The following is an 18,551-nucleotide window of genomic DNA, read 5'->3' on the forward strand; positions in this document are numbered from 1 at the left end:
AACAATGTTTGTTGCTGGTATTTACAGATTTTTTTTTTTTTAGTAGCTATCAACTTTGAAAATTGACATCTTTTGGGAATATCAGACCAGCCCTTACCAATCTCCAGGTGCCTCAGTCCTGTAAGAGACAACATTTTATTTATCATCTCTCACTCAAGGGCCAACTCAGAAGAATTCTTCACACCTGCTAGAAATAGTGAGAAAATATGATAGGGTGAAAATTCCATGTTGTGAAATGCCCTATGTATGGTAACCCTATGCAGCAGGCTAAGAAGAATTTTTGCCACCTTTTCCATTGAAGGGTTTATGGCAAATCCAAACTCCACTTTATTTAAAGGGAATTTTTTTTTTTTTTTTTTTTTGAGATAGAATTTCTCTCTTGTTGCCCAGGTTGGAATGCAATGGCATGATCTCAGCTCACTGCAACCTCCACCTACTGGGTTCAAGCAATTCTCCAGCCTCAGCCTCTCGAGTAGCTGGGATTACAGGCGCATACCACCACACCCGGCTAATTTTTGTATTTTCAGTAGATATGGGGTTTCACCAGGTTGGCCAGACTGGTCTCAAACTCCTGACCTCAGGTGATCTACCCACCTTGGCCTCCCAAAGTACTGGGATTACAGGCATGAGCCACCACGCCTGGCCAAAGGCAAATATTTTTTTTCATTTGGTACCCAGTAACCCACAAAAACATATGATTTTATTCTGTCAAATATCTTCATAGTTGGTTTTTTAAAAGACAGGGTCTCACTCTGTTGCTTAGGCTGGAGTGGAGATACCCCTAGCTCACTGCAGTGTTAGACACCTGGGTTCAAGTGATCCTCCTGCCTCAGCCTCCCAAAGCGCTGGGATTATAGGTGTGAGCCACTGCACCATGCAGCCTGCTTCCTATATTGTAGGTACTCAGTGAACAACTTAGGAATCAATAAAATTGAAAGGCCAGAAAGAAGTCACCACAGTCCATTCTGCAACAACAAGGAGACTCTGTCACTATGTCACACAGGCCAAGAATGAATGTATGTAACCATCATCTTAACACCCACCTGTAAAACAACAAACATTTTATTGCTTGATGCACGACCCTGAGCAAATAGACTCTAAAAGGTCTGTGTCCCTGTTGGTCCCTTTCTAATAGTAGAAGCTGTTAAAGGAGGTAAGAGAAAATGCCAACATGCTCAGAAAGACATTGTATTTATACAAGCGATCACCCCCAGGAGTATTTAGTTTCAGCAAAAAGGAAGATTACAATGTGCCTATGGCTGAACTCAATGGAATTGAATTTTTATACTGAACATTAACAAAATGTAAACACAGTAGTAAAGGCTAAATGTGAAAAGGTTACTGTTAAAGGGAAGCTCAGTTATCAGCGAAATATACATCCAGATTAACTAGCCATTTCTATCCTTGACTTTTCTCCCTCTAGCAACCTTTTAAACTTTTTAAAGGTGGAATAACCCCCGCCACATGCATCTGAAACACAACCCACTCATATATCACATCTACTTTTGGAGGAGCTGCTTTGCCTAGTGAACAACAGCATTGTGGGTTTTAGCAGAAAAGAGAAGGAACATTTCTTGTCTGCACAGAATGACCACGCATGCAGCACTCTGTACTCTTTCCATCAACAGCAGAACAAAGCTATTTCCTTTGGATTAGAAAGCTGCCAGGACATGCTGGCACATTCTATCTCTTCTTCACTTTGTGCTCCCCTGCCCTCCAGTAAAGAAAGGTATAGCAAACTACTATTCAACCATCTTTTAAAGGGTGTTAGGCAATGGTGCTGCAACATACCATATATTTGCTTTATTTACCCTAAATAAAAATAAGTAAGGTAAACGAAGTTGAAATATTTAGAGTTCATGCTCTTCACCTTTTTACTTGTGGTTGTTTAACCCCCTCCTCAGATGGTATTTGTTTTTGCAGCCTCACAGCTACTGAAAATTATTTCAATTCTTTTCCTGTAATTTTAAAGTCTGCAAAAGTGGCTTTGAGTAACTCCCAAGACTTACCATGAATACAAGATACATCCGATTAAGAGGCTGGTCCCCAGTATAGTCACCAAGTTTTCATCTCTGTACAGGTCTTGACCAAAGTCAGGCACACAGATTGTAACATTTTTCCCATGTTCATCTAGAACTTGTAAAGAAAAAACAAAATCATCACAGTCAAATAGAAAGCCCAGTTGTAACGCACAGAAGCACTCATTTTGGGAAAATTCAGGTAGCTGTGGTGTACCTCCTTAGAACAGTGAACACTTATCACTGGAAACTTCTACTCTACAGGCTGTTTCCATGCAGACTGGATTTCTGCTATTTCAAAGAACCATTCTCCCACATCATCACATCCTTGGAACAAGACCCTCAGATTCCAGCTCAGTGCCATGGGGCTCAAACAGATCCAGGACCTAAGCAGAGAGTCTTGCTCGTTTTCAGTACTATTCAAACAATAGTAAAAGGACAAGTCAGGCGCATTTTTCAGTTGACAGGGCAGCCCCTAAAGAGAGGTAGGGTGCAGATACCAAGCAGTGCTGAGGTGAATCAACAGCCAACAATAGCTCCTAAACCAGTTGAGAAGTCATTTTGCCGTAAGTGATATGATAATCATGATATCTTTCTGTCTGTAACTTGGAAACTCCTGAGGTGGTTTTTTTTTTTAATGTGAGTGGCTACATGTGATATTGTGAAATATATATTTGGTCTTCATCTGCATTTACTTGCATGCAACTCCTAAAATCCTTGAAATCTCCAAAATGGTGTCTTTTTATATGTTAATGATTGACTAATGGCTGGCAGCCCCTAGGTAGCCTCAGGATGGGGGCTGGTCACCAGAAAGACCAGGGTAGGATTAGAGGGTTGGGACTTTCAGACCCACTCTCCAAACTCCAGGAATGGGAGGAATGGTAGTTGATCACCAAGGGCCAATGGTTTAATCATTTAATCAATCATGTCTGTGTAACGAAGTCTCCATAAAAGGCCCAAAAGGACATGGTTCAGAGAGATTCCTGAGAGCTGGAGGCTTACAGGAAGGTGAACACCACCTCATCCACATGTTAGGAACCCAGCCACACCAACTCCATGGAGACAGAAGCTCAGGACCCTTAGAGACCTTGCCTTATATATATATTTTCACCTGCCTGTTTATTCATATTCTTTAAAATATCCTTTGTAATAAATCAGTAAAGGTAAGTATTTCCTGAGTTCTGTGAGCCATTCTATCAAATTAATCCATCCCAAAGAAGGGGTAACTGTGGGAGCCCTAACAGTTGGTCAGAAGTTCTGGAGGGCCAGACTTGTGACCAGTGATTGGATTGGAGGACACCCAGCTGATGTCCACTGCGGAACTCACTGCCTGCTTGCTGGTGGGGAGAAATCTCCACATATTTTAGTGTCACAGAAACCTTCTGTGTTGACTCTTGTAGTGTCAAACAGAAGAAAAACTGAGTTATTCTAAACACTACATAACAAAGATCCCTATAATATAACCATCAGTGGTAATTTACCTTTTACCTAATATGGAGTCTTCCATTTGGAACACCCAACCTAGGTCTGACTGCCAACTCTGCCACCAAAGCAAGTAACATAAACATAAAATAACACCCTAGAAACCACTTTACAAATGTGCATATATTAAGTGTCTGAAGTGAGACCAAAATAATGACTGGTATTTGCACTTGAAACAGGACACATAACTGTGTATGCTGTGGTTTAAGGAATCTTTTATTATTTGTATAAATTTATGGGGTACAAGTGTAACTTTTTTACATGTAGTGGTGAAGTCTTGGCTTTTAGTGTATCTATCACCCAAATAACGTGTATTCTACCCATTAAGTAATTTCTCACCATCCATCCCCTCCCCCTCCTTCCTATGTTTGAGTCTTCACTATCATTCCACACTCATGTCCATGTGTACACATTATTTAGCTCCCACTTAAAAGTGAGAACATGCAGTATTTGTCTTTCTGTGTCTGCTTGTTTCACTTAAGATAATGGCTTCCAGTTCCATCCATGTTGCTACAAAAGACAGGATTTCATTCTTTTTTATGGCTGAATAGTATTCCATTGAGTGGAGATATATATGTGTGTGTGTGTATAAATCACATTTTCTTTATCCAATCATCTGTTGATGGACATTTAAGGTGATTCCTTATCTTTGCTATTGTGAACAGTGCTGTGATAAACACAGAGGTGCAGGTATCTTTTTGATATAATGATTTATTTTCCTTTTTGTAGATACCCAGTAGTGGGATTGCTGGATCAAATGGTAGCTCTATTTTTAGTTCTCTGAGAAATCTCCCACTATTTCCCATAGAAGCTATGCTAATTTACATTCCCATCAACAGTGTAAGTGTTCCCGTTTCTCCACATCCTTGTCTTTTTAATCATAGCCATTCTGACTGGTGTGAAATGACATCTAGTTATGGTTTTAATTTGCATTTCTTTGATGATTAGCAATGTTGAACATTTTTTTCAAATGCCTGTTGGCCATTTATATGTCTTCTTTAGAAAAAAATGAAATGTCTATTCACGTCCTTTGACCACTTTTTAATGGGATCATTTGGTGGGATCAATTGAATTCCTTGTAAATTCTGCATATTGCTCCCCTATAAGACACAGTTTGCAAATATTTCCTCTGATTCTGCAGGTTGTCTCTTCACTCTGTTATTTCTTTTGCTGTACAGAAGCTAATTAGATTAATATAGCTCCATTTGTCTGGTTTTGTTTTTGTTGTCTGTGCTTCTGAGGTCTTAGTCATGAATTATTTGCCTTGAGCAATATCCAGAAGAGTTTTCCTAGGTTTTCTTCTAGTATTTTTATAGTTTCAGGTCTTACATGTAAGTCTGTAATCCACCTTTTGTTGATTTTTGTATGTGGTGAGAGATAGGGGTTTGGTAGGGGTTCAGCATATGGAAATCCAAAATTTCCAGGACCACTTATTGAAAAGGGTATCCAGATGGCTATAAATATGTGGCTTTACTTCTGGGTTCTCTATGTGGTTCCATGGATCTATTCTTATACAAATATCATGCTGTTTTGCTTACTGTAGCTTTGTAGCATAATTTGAAGAAGGGACTCCTCCAGCTTTGAACTGATTCCTCCAAGCTTTGTTCTTTTTGCTTAGGATTGCTTTAGCTATTCTGGCTCGGTTGTTTCCACACAAGTTTTAGGATTGTTTTTCTGTTGAAAAATGTCATTGGTATTTTGATAGGGATAGCACTGAATCTGTAAGACTGCTTTAGGCAATATGGTCATTTTAACAATATTTATTCTTCTGATCCATGAGCATGGGATGTCTTTCCATTTGCTTGCATCCTTTTTATTTTTTTTTTTTTTGAGACATGATCTTGCTCTTTCACCCAGTCTGGAGTACAGTGGCCTGATCATAGCTCACCATAACCTCAAGCTCCTGGGCTCAGGTGATCCTCCCACCTTGGACCCATGAGTAGCTAGAACTACAGGTGCCTGCCACCACACCCAGCTAATTTGTAAATTTTTTGTAGAGATGGGATTTCACTATGTTACTCAGGCTGGCCTCAAATTCCTGGCCTCAAGCCATCCTCCCACCTTGGCCTCCCAAAGTGCTGGGATCACAGGCATGTGAAACTACACATGGCCCCTCCTTTTAAGTTTTTCATCAATGTTTAGTAGTTTTCATTGTAAAGATCTTTCACCTCCTTTGTTAAATTTATTCCTAGTTATTTTATTTTTTGTAGCTATTGTAAATGGGACTGGCTTCATGATTTGGCTCCCTGCTAGATGATTACTGGTGTACAGAAACACTACTAACTTTTTTTTTTGAGGCGGAGTCTCACTCTGTTGTCCAGGCTGAGGTGCAGGAGTGCAGTAGTGTGATCTCGGCTAGTGTAAAGATCCCTCCCCCTCCCGGGTTCAAGTGATTTTCCTGTCTCAGCCTCCCAAGTAGTTGGGATTACATATGTGCGCACCACCGCGACTGGCTAATTTTTCTATTCTTAGTAGACACGGGGTCTCACCACGTTGGCCAAGCTGGTCTCGAGCTCCTGACCTCAAATGATCCACCCACCTTGCCCTCCCAAAGTGCTGGGATTACAGATGTGAGCCAATGCACCCAGCCAAAACACTACTAATTTTTGTATGTTGATTTTGTATACTGCAATATTACTGAATTCATTACTCAAATCTAACAGTGTTTTGGCGGAGCCTTTTGGGTTTTCTAGATATAGAATCACATCATCAACAAACACGACAGTTTGACTTCCTCTCTTCCAATTTGGATGCCTTTTATTTCTTCCTCTTGCCTGAGTGTCCTGGCTAGGACTTCCAGTACTATGGTGAATAGGCATGGTGAAGGCAGGCACCCTTATCTTGGTTCAGTTCTCAAAAGTAATGCTTCCCGTTTTTCCCCACTCAGTATGATACTGGCTGTGAGCTTATCATATATGACATTTATTATTTTAAGTTGTGTTCCTTCTATTATTTTAAGTTATGTTCCTACTTTATTGAGGGTTTTTTTTACCATGAAAAGATGCTGAATTTTAACAAATGCTTTTTCTACATCTATTGAAATGATCATATGGTTTTTATCTTTAATTCTGTTTATGTAATATGTAATGTATGATGTATCATATTTAATAATTTGCATATGTCGAACCATTCTTGCATCCATGGTATAACACCCACTTGATCATGGTATATTATCTTCTGATGTACTATTACATCGTGTTTGCTAGTATTTTGTTGAAGATTTTTCCATCTATGTTCATCAGGGGTATTGGTCTGTAATTTTTGTTGTGTCCTTGTCTGGTTTTGGTTACGAGGGTGATGTATCAGGCCTTGTATAGTAAGTCAGGGAGCGTTCTCTCCTCTCCATTTTTTGGCACAATTTCAGGAGGGTTGGTATTAGTTCCCCCTTATATGTTTGGTAGGATTTGGCTATGACTCCATCAGGTCCTGGCTTTTTCTTATCAGAAGATTTTTTAAATCACTGATTCAATATCACTACTCATTATTGGCCTGTTTAGGATTTCTATTCCTTCTTGCTTTCCAGAAACGTATCCATTTCCTCTAGGTTTTCTAGTTTGTAAGTATATGGATGTTCACAATAGTCTGTAATGATCTTTTGTACTTTTGTGGTATTATTGTGACTTTCCATTTCTAATTTTGTTGATTTGGTCTTCTCTCTTCTTGGTTAGTCTAGGGGCTTATCAATTTTGTTTATCTTTTCAACAAACCAACTGTTTTTTGTTTTGTTGATCCTCTGTATTTTTCTCATTGGTTTTTTTTGGGGGAGGGGGTGTCTTTATTTAGTTCCTTATTTTATTTTATTTTTTTGAGACAAAGTCCCTGTCTATTGCCCTAAGTAGAGTGCAGTGGTGCAATAAGAGCTCACAGCTCACTGCAGCCTCAACCTCTGGGGCTCCAGTGATCCTCCCACCTCAGCCTCCATAGTAGCTGGGACTACAGACGTGTGCCACCATCCCTGGCTAATTTTTTTTATTATTTTGTAGGAACAGGGTTTCGCCATGTTGCCCAGGCTGGTCTCAAACTCCTGGGCTCCTGCGATCTGCCTGCCTCGGCCTCCCAAAATGCTAGGATTACAAGCATGAGCCAACTCACACAGCCCTGATCTTTGTTATTTCTTTTGTTCTGCTAACTTTGGGTTTGGTTTCTTCTTGATTTTCTAGTTCCAGATGCAACCTATTGATGTAGGCATTTAATGCTATAAAATTCCCTGTGCATGCTGTGGTTTCAAGAATCTTTATTCTTAGGCTAATTTAAAAAATGTAGAGCACTTGAAATTTAAAATAACTTTTTTTCTGGGTTTTTGTTTGTTTGTTTTTTTTTTGGTAGAGATGCTATGTTGCCAAGGCTGGTCTCAGCTCCTGGCAGCAAGCAATCTTCCTGCCTCAGCCTCCCAAGGTGCTTAGCTTACAGGCATGGGCAACCATGCTCAGCCCTTGTCTTCTGTTTTAAAGGGATACCTGCCATTTAAAAAACATTGTAAATAAAAATCCCAGTAAGTTAAAGCCAGAAATTAATACATAAACAGTCATAAAAGAAAGTCTTAAAGAGACTAAATTTATGTAAACTTAAGAGTCAAGATAGAATATTAAAAAAAAAAATTAAATCCAGGATAGGCAATAGTTACTTAAGACCTCCACTTACATTACTTTCCACTATAAATAGCAACAAGGACAAGCCCATAAATAGTATGTGTATATGCTAAAACTTTCAAAATTATCATTGCACCAGCTTTCCAAATTTAAAAGAGGAAACAACTTCAATTTTCTTAGACACTACACTTATTTAATTTGACTTATATAAGCTCAAATATACCCAAACATACATTTATATATGCTTATGTGTATGTATGTATATATGTATGTGTGTGTATATTTACATTTATACATCACAAAAGTAACAGAGAGGTAAGTAAGTTTCTGCAAGTTACTTAAGTAGCAAGATCAGTCTATAAATCAGGCAGTCCGACTTCAAAGCTCATGCTCTAATCACTATGTTCTGTTGTCTCTGTAAATAAATGTCATTTAAGACGAGTGGTTTGAGGTCACATAGCCGGTAAATCACGGATCTGTGCTCAGATCCTGCTCCCCGCTCCCCACTCCCCCACATTCTTTCCACTCTCTCTGTTCCACTGCTATAGTCGCAAAAGAAAAGAAATACAACTAAATTAAGAGGTTATTTAGGCCTAAAAGCAAACTCCACAGCCAAACCTTTCCTCCTGTCTGTCCTACACACCAGGAAGAATCGGAAAAGGGAATTTTCCTTTACATAGCTCATGTTAAAGACTTTTTCATGAAAAAGTCTAGATCATCTCTCTACTGTGATTTAGTACATTTCTAATATTTATTTTTATTTTTTAGCTTAATTTTTGTGGATACATAGCAGGTGTACATATTTATGTGGTACATGAGATGTTTTAATACAGGCATGAAATATGTAACGATCACATCATCTAAAATGGGGTATCCATCCCCTCATGCATTGATCCTTTGTGTTAGAAGCAATCCAATTATGCTCTTTTATGTTGCGGGAAGTCAGGGACCCCAAATGGAGGGACCAGCTGAAGCCATGGCAGAAGAATGTGGATTGTGAAGATTTTATGGACATTTATTAGTTCCCCAAATTAATACTTTTGTAATTTCTTATGCCTGTCTTTACTGCAATCTCTAAACATAAATTGTAAAGATTTCATGGACACTTATCACTTCCCCAATCAATACCCTTGTGATTTCCTACGCCTGTCTTTAATCTCTTCATCCTGTCAGCCGAGAAGGATGTATATCGTTCCAGGACCCTGTAATAATTGCGTTAACTACAAAAATTGTACAGCATGTGTGTTTGAGCAATATGAAATGTGGGGAACCCTGAAAAAAGAACAGGATAACAGCAATTGTTCAGGGAATAAGAGAGATAACCTTAAACTCTGACTGCCGGTGAGCCGGGCAGAACAGAGCCATATTACCCTTCTTTCAAAAGCAAATGGGAGAAATATCGCTGAATGCCTTTTCTCAGCATGGGACATCCCTGAGAAAGAGAATGCGCACCTAGGGGTAGGTCTCTGAACTGGCCCCCCCGGGGCATACTGTCTCTTACGGTCGAGACTGCAGGGGTGAAATAAACTCCAGTCTCCCATAGCGCTCCCAGGCTTATTAGGAAGGGGAAATTCCCACCTAACAAACTTCGGTCAGACCGGTTGATCTCAAAACCCTGTCTCCTGATAAGATGTTATCAATGACAGTGGTGCCCAAAACTTCATTAGCAATTTTAATTTCGCCTCGGTCCTGTGATCTAGCAATTTTAATTTCTGCCTCCACTTGCCTTGTGATATTCTATTACCCTGTTAAGTACTCAATGTCTGTCACCAACACCTATTCGTATACTCCCTCCCCTTTTGAAAATCCCTAATAAAAACTTGCTGGTTTTGGTGGCTTGTGGGGCATCACGGATCCTACCAATGTGTGATTTCTCCCCTGGATGCCCAGCTTTAAAATTTCTCTCTCTGTACTCTGTCCTTTTATTTCTCAAGCCAGCCAACGCTTAGGAAAATAGAAAAGAACCTACGTGATTATCGGGGCAGGTTCCCCGATACTTTTAGTTATTTTTAAATCTACAATTAAATTTGACTATAGTCACCCTGTTGTGCTATCAAATACTAGGTCTTATTCATTCTTCCTATTTATTTTGTACCCATTAATCATCCTAACCTCCTCCCAAACCTCCCCCAAACCCTTCCCAGCCTCTGGTAACCATCTTTCTGCTCTCTATCTCCATGGCCTCTCCAATATTTAAACAATAGCTCATTCCTCCATGAATGAAAATATTCACACCGCTAACACAAGCACCCTAACAGGCTGGCTTACCTACTTCTGCAGGTTTGCTGGACAGAGCTGAGAAGGTGAGGTAGGTGACATAGCAGCTTATGACCCCTGATTGTAAGAGCCCCGAGTGTGGCTGTCCTGAAAAATGAAAAGAGACAGACAGACAACAGGTTTTAATTTGAAGAAAAAGAAAGCACATGCCTAAAAAACCTGATAGTCTGGCCGGGCGCGGTGGCTCAAGCCTGTAATCCCAGCACTTTGGGAGGCCGAGGCGGGCGGATCACGAGGTCAGGAGATCGAGACCATCCTGGCTAACACAGTGAAACCCCATCTCTACTAAAAATACAAAAAATTAGCCGGACGTGTTGGCAGGCGCCTGTAGTCCCAGCTACTCGGGAGGCTGAAGCAGGAGAATGGCATGAACCCGGGAGGCGGAGCTTGCAGTGAGCCGAGATCGCGCCATTGCACTCCCGCCTGGGAGACAGAGCAAGACTCCGTCTCAAAAAAAAAAAAAAAAAAAAAAAACCTGATAGTCTCCATGACAGTCCTCAAACTTGAGCATCCACCTTTAAAGGAAAGAAAAGAGAAAAAAATGTAGTATGTTTCTCAGATAAAACTAAAAAGATATTAAGGGGGAGAGAGTTACACACTGAGCTGAACGTTGCTATTTTAAAGATGTCAGGTTCCCCCAAGTTCTCTACCAATACTTTATCAAGCCTATGGCTATACTAGTCTCCCTGAGGTTTGTAACATTAGTTCTTAAATCACAAGATCAGAAAAAAAATTACCATAGTTGTTGATAAAACCACATAGCTTAGTTGGGGAGGGGAGTAAGTGGTAAACCAGATTTCACAGGGGATGTATTCCGGATTCTACAAGGTGATGACCTATGACAGGGCAAAAAGCTCTTACCTGCCAATGAACAAAAAGCATTTGGGAACAGAATACAAGAACTGCTCTTGGCTAAAGAGGAAGGCTATGGGGCTCAGCATTCACTGGGAGAAGGGTTTTAAGGTTATTTATTTATTTATTTATTTTTAACTTTTGTTTTAGGTTTAGGGGTATATGTGCAGGTTTATTGTAAGGGGAAAATTGTCACAGGGCTTTGTCGTACAGATTATTTCGTCACCCAGGTATTAAGCCTAGTACCCATTAATCTTTCCTGATCCTCTCCTTCCTCCCACCTCTACCCTCTGATAGGCCCCAGTGTGTGTTGTTCCCCTCTATGTGTCCATATGTTCTCATCACTTAGCTCCCACTTTTAAGCAAGAACATGTGGTATTTGGTTTTCTGTTTCTGTGTTAGTTTGCTAAGGATAATGTCCTCCAGCCCCATCCATGTTCCTGCAAAGGACATGATCTCTTTCCTTTTTATGGCTACACAGTATTCCATAGATTCCATAGTGTATATGTACCACATTTTCTTTATTCAGTCTACCATTGATGGGCATGTCGGTTGATTCCATATCTTTGCTATTGTGAATGCCTGTGTCTTTATGTGAGAACCATTTATATTCCTTTGGGTATATACCCAGTAATGAGATTGCTGGGCCTAATGGTGGTTCTGTTTTTAGGTCTTTGAGGAATTGCCACCCGGCTTTCCGCTACAGTTGAACTAATTTGCATTCCCACCAACAGTGTATAAGTGTTCATTTTTCTCTGCAACTTCACAAGCCATCTGTTATTTTTTGAAAGTTATAATATTTCAAGTAAACTAAGGGTTCAGATCCTTCAGAGTAACCAGGATGTGATAAGGGATCTCTCTTTTTCTTTCCTGTGAAATTTTCGACCACTTACTGACATAAAACGATGCAGTTTTTACTCAGTCTTCCCTTTGGTCAAATTTGTTTCCAAAATTATCATTATTAAATTATAATTACCAATAAAGACATAAAATAGACCCTGTTATAATGTTGCTTTTTGGCAAGGTAATAAGATTTTCCTTAGCACCTAATGGTATTAAACCAAATATTTCAAAACATTATCCCTATTTCAAAAGGTAGGACTTAACCCAAAGATTTTAATCGGAATATCAAGTTGTGCTAGGAACTCTTAACTGATCAATTAAAGGGATTAGGAGAATAATACTCTCAATTTCAATAATGGTCTTAAAATTTTTAGTAGAAGAAAACAAATTATTTGTGACTAGTTGCCTTTTTTTTTCTTCTTTTTTTTTTTTTTTTTTTTTTTTTGACATGGAGTCTCACTGTCACCCAGGCTGGAGTGCAGTGGTGGGATCTTGGCTCACTGCAAGCTCCACCTCCCGGGTTCAAGCAATTTTCCTGCCTCAGCCTCCCGGGTAGCTGGGACTACAGGCGTGTGCCACCACAGCCGGCTAATTTTTTTGGGTATTTTTTTGTAGAGATGGTGTTTCCCCATGTTGGCCAGGCTGGTCTTGAACTCCTGACCTCAGACGATCTGCCTGCCTCGGCCTCCCAAAGTGCTGAGATTACAGGCATGAACCACCATGCCCGACCACTAGTTGCCTTTTTAAACCACTAGTTTAGAAAGGATTCAAGGGGCTGTATCTTTATTGCCTATATTTTCCTACATAGAACCTGAATGTCACGTGCATTTTCATCACCTATAGAGTCCGACACCCACAAAAAAAATCAGACCAGGAACATCTCACTGCAAGCCCAAAGACACTATATCCTGGCTTAAGAAACCAAGAGTAGTTTATAAATGACAATTCACATTTATACTTCCTAAAGCACTTTCAAATCCCACTGTCTTCTTCTTTCCAGCTTTGCAACAACCATGAGCAAGGTCAGGCTCACATGTTTCCACTGAGTTTACTGAGGAAGAACCTGGGTCTAAGGAAGGTTAGCACATGGGCCAGCTGCTGGCTGAGCTGGGATGGGATGTCCTGCTTCCTGACTCCCAGAACACACTGTCCACAGCCTTGAGTGAAAGATGACCACAGAACCAACCCCTTCGCGGCCCTTTCATTCAACTTTTACACAGAGATTGTAGGCAAGCTCATAAACACCTGAGCTTGATATACACGGAAGGCATTTCCCATTTAAAGGCTCCTTGTGGTACATTATTTAGCAAAGGCAGTATCTTCCTATTCATTGACTTTGTTAAGTTCAGGTCTTTCTCAACATGAGAAATGCTTGACTATCACAGCTCGAGCATGAGATATGAAGAGACTGGAGCCCCACCTTGCTGACACATCCACAGTAAGCTAAGGAATACACTAGTTCCAAAAAGAAGAAACCATTGGGTTTGCTCATAGACACTTAGGAAAATATAAGTAAGGAAGAATGGAAAAAAACATGCTTACGATTTTGGACCCAGGGTGAGATGGCTACCAATGAAATAAGCAGGCATAGGCCTCCATTTACTCCCAGCAGAATTTTGTTTTCCATGCAGACGTCTTTCTGTGTATAAAACACTGCCATCAAAACCAAGCCTCCAGTGGCAATGGAATACATGATGAGCGTCACCAGGGCCAGGGAAGCGTACCACAGCTTGTTACTGGCTGTGCCTGCTGTCCTGTTTCTCCGGGAAGTGGGTAAGAGGGAGAGGAGAGAAGACAAAGTCAATGAAGCCCATCATTCTCTGATAACATTCACCATCCCTCAGGCAGTAACTAATGCGACAGGCCACAGGCACTGGTACCCCGCTGCCCAGAAGACACATTATTTTAGCAGTGATTATGCTCAACAAAGCTGGAAGGTTCTGGTAAATATGGAAACTTCTTGACTCAAGCTGAGAATTTTCTCTCAACACTGAGATAATTCCACTTTCTGCGACAAATGTATTCATTCATTAAAATGAATAATGTCAACCCAAATGAGAGACTGAGGCAACAGTCTCCATCAGCCAAGGTTTACTGAGCCAGAGGGTTGAGGGTGCACCCAAAAGCACGCAAGTCACAGAATCTTCTGTGGCCAGTGCTCCCAAAGAGGTTGCAGAAGGCTCAGTATTTACCCATTTCTTTACAGGGGAGAAGGCATGCAGGAAAAGGGGGCAGGTGGTGAGGCAAACGCGACATTCTCCTGAGATTTTAACTAGTGCCCAGTAAACTCCGCTGTACAAGAGATATGATAAACATTCAAAAAGGGAGTAAAGGAAGAGTTAATTATGTAGTCTCAGAGTAGGCAGAGAAATGACTGCTCTCCTGTCTTTGTTCTGCACCTGGGAAGATAAGCTTGTAATGGGCATTGTCAGTGTGAAATGTAACAGACTGTAATTCCATGGACAGGGAGCTAGACTTAGGTTGCAGACCTAAAGTTACAGCTGATATGTCCTTTTTTATGGGAAGATACACATCTTGAAAGGTTTAGGGGCCAGCAGAGAATTTACTTATGAGCAATTTGAGGCCAGTCATCCAGGATGCACGAGGCCTTTTGCCTTCTGTAGAGTCTAGCTAATGTGTAGTCCTTTGACACAAGGTTGGGAAGTCACAGCTATCTATGGGCAGGTGGGGGGGAGAGAGCAGTGTCACGTGACTCTGTCTCCAGGCTTAACTCTCTGTTTGATGTAGAGTTTGAGCAGTCCTGAGACTATTTCCTTTAGCTACCTACGGACTTTATTCTAGCTTCTCCATTCTGACTATGAACCACCATGGGTCAGTTTTTGGCAGGATGAAAAAAGTGGCTCTTCACTGGGCTTCTCCAGGTTTTCTCCGTAAACACAGAGCCCCGAAGTGCCATAGTCTCTACTCCAAAGTGCTGCCAGGAGAGGTGGCTCACACCTGTAATCCTAGTACTTTCAAAGGCCGAGGCAGGCGGATCTCTTGAGGCTAGGAGTTCAAGACCAGCCTGGGCAACATGGCAAAACCTTGTCTCTACAAAAATTACAAAAATTAGCAGCGTGTGGAGGTGCAAACTGGTAGTCCCAGCTGCTTGGGAGACTGAGGTAGGAGGATCACCTGAGCTCGGGCGGATGAAGGCTGCTATGAGCCATGACTGTACTACTGTGCTCCAGTTTGGGCAAGAGTAAGACCCTGTCTAAATTTTTTTTTTTTTTTTGAGACGGAGTCTCATTCTGTCGCCCAGGCTGGAGTGCCGTGGTGCCATCTTGGCTCATTGCAACCTCCGCCTCCCAGATTCAAGCAATTCTCTGCCTCAGCCTCCCTAGTAGCTGGGATTACAGGTACCGACCACCATGCCCGGCTAATTTTGTATTTTTAGTAAAGACGGGGTTCCACCATCTTGGCCAGGCTGGTCTTGAACTCCTGACCTCGTGATCCACCCACCTCTGCCTCCCAAAGTGCTAGGATTACAGGCATGAGCCACTGTGCCTGGCCCTAAATGTTTGATAATAATAGTAAATAAACTTTTGAAAACAGAAACAAAGTGTTGCCAGCAGCTCTGATGCCATCTTCTTAGGGAGAAAAGAGAATTACCTTTATTAAGAGCCATACTGGCTGACCTTAGCTCTTTATTCCCTGTACTGAAGAGAATGACCTGTAGCTGTGCTGCTTCTTTATCCAAAATAGTATCAGGGAATAGTAAAGGAAAATTTGACATTAAAAAAAGTTAAATAGATAGGAATAAATTCTGATGATCAACTGTATGGTAGGGTGATGATGGCTAGCAGTAAGGTATTGTATATTACAAAACAGCTAGAGGAGAGGCTTTTGAAGATTCTCAACACAAAGAAATGATACAGCCTGGCCAACAGAGCAAGACCCCATCTACAAAAACCAAAAACCAAAACAAAACAAAAAACAAACAAAAAAATTAGCTGGACATGCTAGCCAGCTTCTTGGGAGGCAGAGGCAGGAGCATCTCTCGAGCCTAGGAGTTCAAGGCTGCAGTGAGCTATGACTGCGCCACTGCACTCCAGCCTGGGTGACAGAGTGAGACCCTGTCTCTTTAAAAAAAAAAAAGAAAAAAAAAAAAAAAGAAAGGGAAGAAAGAAAAAGATGATAAATCCATAAGGTAATGGTCAACTACCTTGATTTGATTACTATATAACATATATGTATCAAAACATCAAAATGAACCCAATAAATATGTACAATTACAATATGTCAATTAAAAAATAAATTAGGGCACGGTGGCTCATGCCTATAATCCCAGCACTTTGGGAGGCCAAGGCAGCAGATCACGAGGTCAGGAATTTGAGACCAGCCTGACTAACATGACGAAACCCCATCTCTACCAAAAATACAAAAATTAGCCAGGCGTGGTGGCGCACGCCCGTAATCCCAGCTACTTGGGTGGCTGAATCACTTGGACACCAGAGGCAGAGGCTGCAGTGAGCCCAGATCATGCCACTGCACTCCAGCCTGGGTAACAGAGCAAGACCCTGTCTCACACAAAAGAGGAAATTGTTCAGAGCAAAAGAAAGTATCTATAAATGCTAAATGAAGAGGACAGAGCAACAGGGAGAATGAATTGAATGAATCATTGTCATCTGCCTTATGATTAAATTGCTCTTTGTAACCACATTCTCCCAAACCTCACAGAAAAAGCAACTTGCTTTATGCCCTCACAAAACTGGAAAGTGTTCAAGCAACCCAGCTAAAATGTTTTAATGATGAAAAAGTTCCTGCGACCAGAAACAAAGAAAATAGGGAGCAAAGGCCACAATTATAATGACTGTCATATTCCTGAAACTGTGCCAGACACTCCAATGACCTTGGAATTATTCTAACATAAAAGGCGTACAAAGGAAATGAGAGAAAATGGGATTTTAAAAAGGAAAAAAAAAATCTAAGAGCAAATAATAATGGATGATGGGGAGACAGCATGAGTTATACAGAAAAAGGTAAACACTGCTGACTGGTTTGTGGGTGGGAGACGACCAACGCTTCCATTCACTAGTCTTTTTGGTTACGTTATTAGAATATGAAGGACTTTCTTACAGTTAATTTATGTTTACAGTCCATCCCAAAGTTAAATCTTCAACCCTAACCTTTCCCCTGAACGTCACTTATATTATCCAATTGTTCATTTAACAATTGGAGACCCACTTGAAGGTCTAATTGGTATCTCAAATTTAGCACATCCAAGCTAAGGCTAACTTCCTGATATTGACACCCCCATTCCTCAATCCCCCAAACCTGCTATTGTGCAATCATCCCAACCTCAGAAAACAGCAACTCCATCTTCCCATTGTTAGGGGAAGAGGGAAAGAAAGAAAGCAGAAAGGAAAGAAACGAAAGCAAAGAAAGAGGAAAGGAAAACGAAAGGAAGAGGAAAGGAAAAAAGAAAGGAAAGAGGGAGGGAAGGAAGGAAGGAAATGAAAAGAAAAAAGAAAAGAGAAAAGAAAAGAAGGCAGGTGCGGTGGGGCTCACGCCTGTAATCTTAGCACTTTGGGAGGCCGAGGTGGGCAGATCACAAGGTCAGGAGATCGAGACCATCCTGGCTAACACAGTGAAACCCCATCTCTACTAAAAAATAAAAAAAAATTAGCCGGGCGTGGTGGCGGGCGCCTGTAGTCCCAGCTACTTGAGAGCCTGAGGCAGAAGAATGGCGTGAACCCGGGAGGCAGAGCTTGCAGTGAGCCGAGATTGCGCCACTGCACTCCAGCCTGGGCGACAGAGCAAGACCGTCTCGAAAAGAAAAGAAAAGAAAAGAAAAGAAAAGAAAAGAAAAGAAAAGAAAAGAAAAGAAAAGAAAAGAAAAGAAAAGAAAAGAAAAGAAAAGAAAAGAAAAGAAAAGAAAAGAAAAGAACAAAAGAACTGCGGTCACTCTGGAAGCTTCTTGCTGCTCTCCCCTCCCCCACCCACCTGCACTCAGAGCTGGCTTTGGAACACAGGAGGATCCAGCTCCTTCCTACCACTTAGTTCCAAACTACTCCTCCCTCACCTGGATCGACTCCCCCTGACCTCCTTACTTGCACCTCTGACACCTTTTCACCTTTCTGGACTTAAAACAGATTATATTCCTCCCTTTTTAAGGCCCTCTGGTGCTCTCCCATCCCACTAAAAATCCAAAAAAAGTCTTTACACTTGACACCTAAAGCCCTTTGTTTCAATTCTAATAGAGAATTGACACTGTAAACCACAAAATTTGAGCTAGAAAGGAAAAAAAAGAGCACACCAGTTAGTCCAAACACATTATTTAAGGGTGAAAATTGAGGTCAGAGGGGCCGACTGATGTGCCCTACAGTGAAAGAGCAAGCATTAAAAGCGGCACTGAAGCCGAACACAATGTCATCCCAGTACTTTGGGAGACCAAGGCAGAAGGATCTCTTTAACCCAGGAATTCAAGATCAGCCTGGGCCACGTAGCGAAATCCCATCTCTACCAAACAAACAAAAAAAGAAATTAG

At 41.1% G+C, this 18,551-nt stretch overlaps 1 protein-coding gene across 3 annotated transcripts in view; it reads right to left on the reverse strand.

Moving 5' to 3' along the window:
- The window catches only part of SERINC5 (serine incorporator 5), a 189,306-nt gene that overhangs the window by 46,176 nt on the left and 124,579 nt on the right, over positions 1 to 18,551 (reverse strand). For all 3 annotated transcript variants that reach the window (XM_055298359.2, XM_063612191.1, XM_055298358.2), the window contains exons 6-8: positions 13,604 to 13,815; positions 10,358 to 10,453; positions 2,010 to 2,136 (exon numbers count right to left, since the gene is read on the reverse strand). In XM_055298359.2, the coding sequence (XP_055154334.1) occupies positions 2,010 to 2,136; positions 10,358 to 10,453; positions 13,604 to 13,815 (435 nt within the window). The remainder of the gene's footprint in view (positions 1 to 2,009; positions 2,137 to 10,357; positions 10,454 to 13,603; positions 13,816 to 18,551) is intronic.

Source organism: Symphalangus syndactylus, chromosome 11, assembly GCF_028878055.3.
Source record: "Symphalangus syndactylus isolate Jambi chromosome 11, NHGRI_mSymSyn1-v2.1_pri, whole genome shotgun sequence".
Classification (NCBI taxonomy): domain Eukaryota; kingdom Metazoa; phylum Chordata; class Mammalia; order Primates; family Hylobatidae; genus Symphalangus; species Symphalangus syndactylus.